The 1,985-nt window shown below is 43.5% G+C and overlaps 1 protein-coding gene across 1 annotated transcript; it reads right to left on the bottom strand.

The window, feature by feature from the left end:
* Nucleotides 1-720: 720 nt before the first annotated feature.
* On the bottom strand, nucleotides 721-1,299 carry FGFBP2 (fibroblast growth factor binding protein 2). The gene has a single exon (XM_063950745.1). The coding sequence runs from the start codon at nucleotides 1,297-1,299 to the stop codon at nucleotides 721-723; it is 579 nt and encodes a 192-aa protein (XP_063806815.1).
* Nucleotides 1,300-1,985: the final 686 nt, after the last annotated feature.

Raw genomic sequence — 1,985 nt, forward strand, 5'->3', positions numbered from 1 at the left:
CTATGTAATAGGCTTAAAGTGATAAACATTGATAGCACTAAAATATTTAGCAACCAGGTTTCTAGCATATTAATGTGCCGTGATACATCTTGGACAAGTACTGATTAAGCTTAGCAAATAAGTGAAACACGGATGTAGTCATGTGACCGGAGGTCAGGAGACCACCGGTCACACATACCGACGGCTACATCCCGCACCCCTCTACATCCCAACAGTCAGCATGCCGACTAGCAGGGACTATTCCCATTCGTGGGTGTCCACGACACCCATCATAGCAAGCCCACAAGGGGCTTGTTGTGCTCGCCCCCTCAGCCAGCAATCTACCGTCGGGATCCCGCAGTCAGTATGCTGACTGCCGGGATCACTAGTGGCGGTAACGCATACCCAACCCATGAATCATGTATGACAATCAGTGATATTTTCACAGTTGCTTTATCATCCTGTGCTAAGTGAATTCTATCAAAGGAGAGCTAGTCAGTGTATGGCTTTTCAACTTTTGTGGATCCACAAGGCATCCTGAAACTAGTAGTTCCACAAGTACTGCCAATCACAGTTTGCTGACCTCTTCTCAGTACATTAGACTTTGGTATCCCTGGTCAGCTATTGTAACTCACACACTTTAAGAACATCTTCAAAATAATGCTCAACATATTCAAAGTTATCTACTCCACAAAGATTATAAAAGCAAGACACAATTTTAAATTTGATGTTACCTGTAGATTATAAGAAAATCTCTATGATATAGGAGCAGAATGTCTGGAAGAACCATGAACAGTTATCTTTTGCAATCTTCATGGCTTTGGGGTTCTCTTGATCCAGTTGTTTGGGTTTTGGAGGATCCGGCTTCTTGGTAGTGGCAGGTTTTTTGGTGGTTGGTTTCTTTGTTGGTGGAGGTTTCTTCTCTGGTTTGGATGTATCAGCCTGTTGGTTTCCACTAGGATTTACTTGCTTGAACTGGGAAGGAACAGGTGCCTTTGGACACATGCTGTGTTTAAACATCTTAGGCTCACATGGGTTTCCAACCTTTTTGAGGTCCTGGCTGAGCTGATTCCAGAAACCCTTTGTATCTTTGTTGTACGCGCGGCAGTAGGACGGTTTTGATGCAAACTCACATAAATACGTTTTGCCCTGATTTTTACATTCGATTCTTACTCGGATCTCATTTTGACCACTAACCGTCATGACACAAGCATCTCTGTTTTTGGTTTGGAAGGGGATCTTCTCTTCAGTGACAGGTTTCTGTGCCAAGGTTCCCACCAGGAAAACCACCATTGTGAGAATGACTGAACCGCACTTCATGGCCAAAAAAATCAGGTTGAAATCTCCAGTCTTGTCAAGGCGTGGAGTGATGCTGCAACTGAGCAGCTGCTGGGTTGTGCTGGGTGCGAGTGATAAATGTACAGTGACGTTGGAGCCTAAAAGTGTAATGTTTTCAGGGGGGGGGAAAGTGAAGCTTGTCCAAAGCAAGAATGTGCCTGTAATGTATCGCTTAAAGCAGTATTTAATGACCCAATGTGATCTCAGAGACTGGTAACAAGACACGTCTTGCTAAATTCTGTGCATTGTCAAGTGGCTGAAGTGTAATTTACAAATTATACATTCTACTTTCTCCTATATTTTATGAGGCATACTAAGTAATCTGAAGTCTGGGTTTGAATTTGGGTACAGGTAATTTTGAATGCAGCAATAATAACGGGATACGGTCATTAGGTCGACCACTATTGGTCTACATGCATTAGGTTGACATGGTCACTAGGTCGACATGTACTAGGTCGACATGGAAAAAGGTCGACATGAGTTTTAAAAAAATAATCATTTTTTTAAACTTTTTCTACTTTACGATCCACGTGGTCTACGATTGGGAATAGTAACCTGTGCCGAGAGCAGCGGTAGCTGAGCAAGGCACCTTGCCCGAAGCTAGCGAGCCATGCGAGGGGACACGGTGCACTAATTGGGGTTCCCCATCACTTTACGAAGAAAATTAC

This window comes from Pseudophryne corroboree, chromosome 1, assembly GCF_028390025.1.
Source record: "Pseudophryne corroboree isolate aPseCor3 chromosome 1, aPseCor3.hap2, whole genome shotgun sequence".
NCBI lineage: Eukaryota > Metazoa > Chordata > Amphibia > Anura > Myobatrachidae > Pseudophryne > Pseudophryne corroboree.

Bases quoted from the DNA above. Each gene is read 5' to 3' on its own strand.
- FGFBP2 (XM_063950745.1), bottom strand. From the start codon at position 1,299: ATGAAGTGCGGTTCAGTCATTCTCACAATGGTGGTTTTCCTGGTGGGA.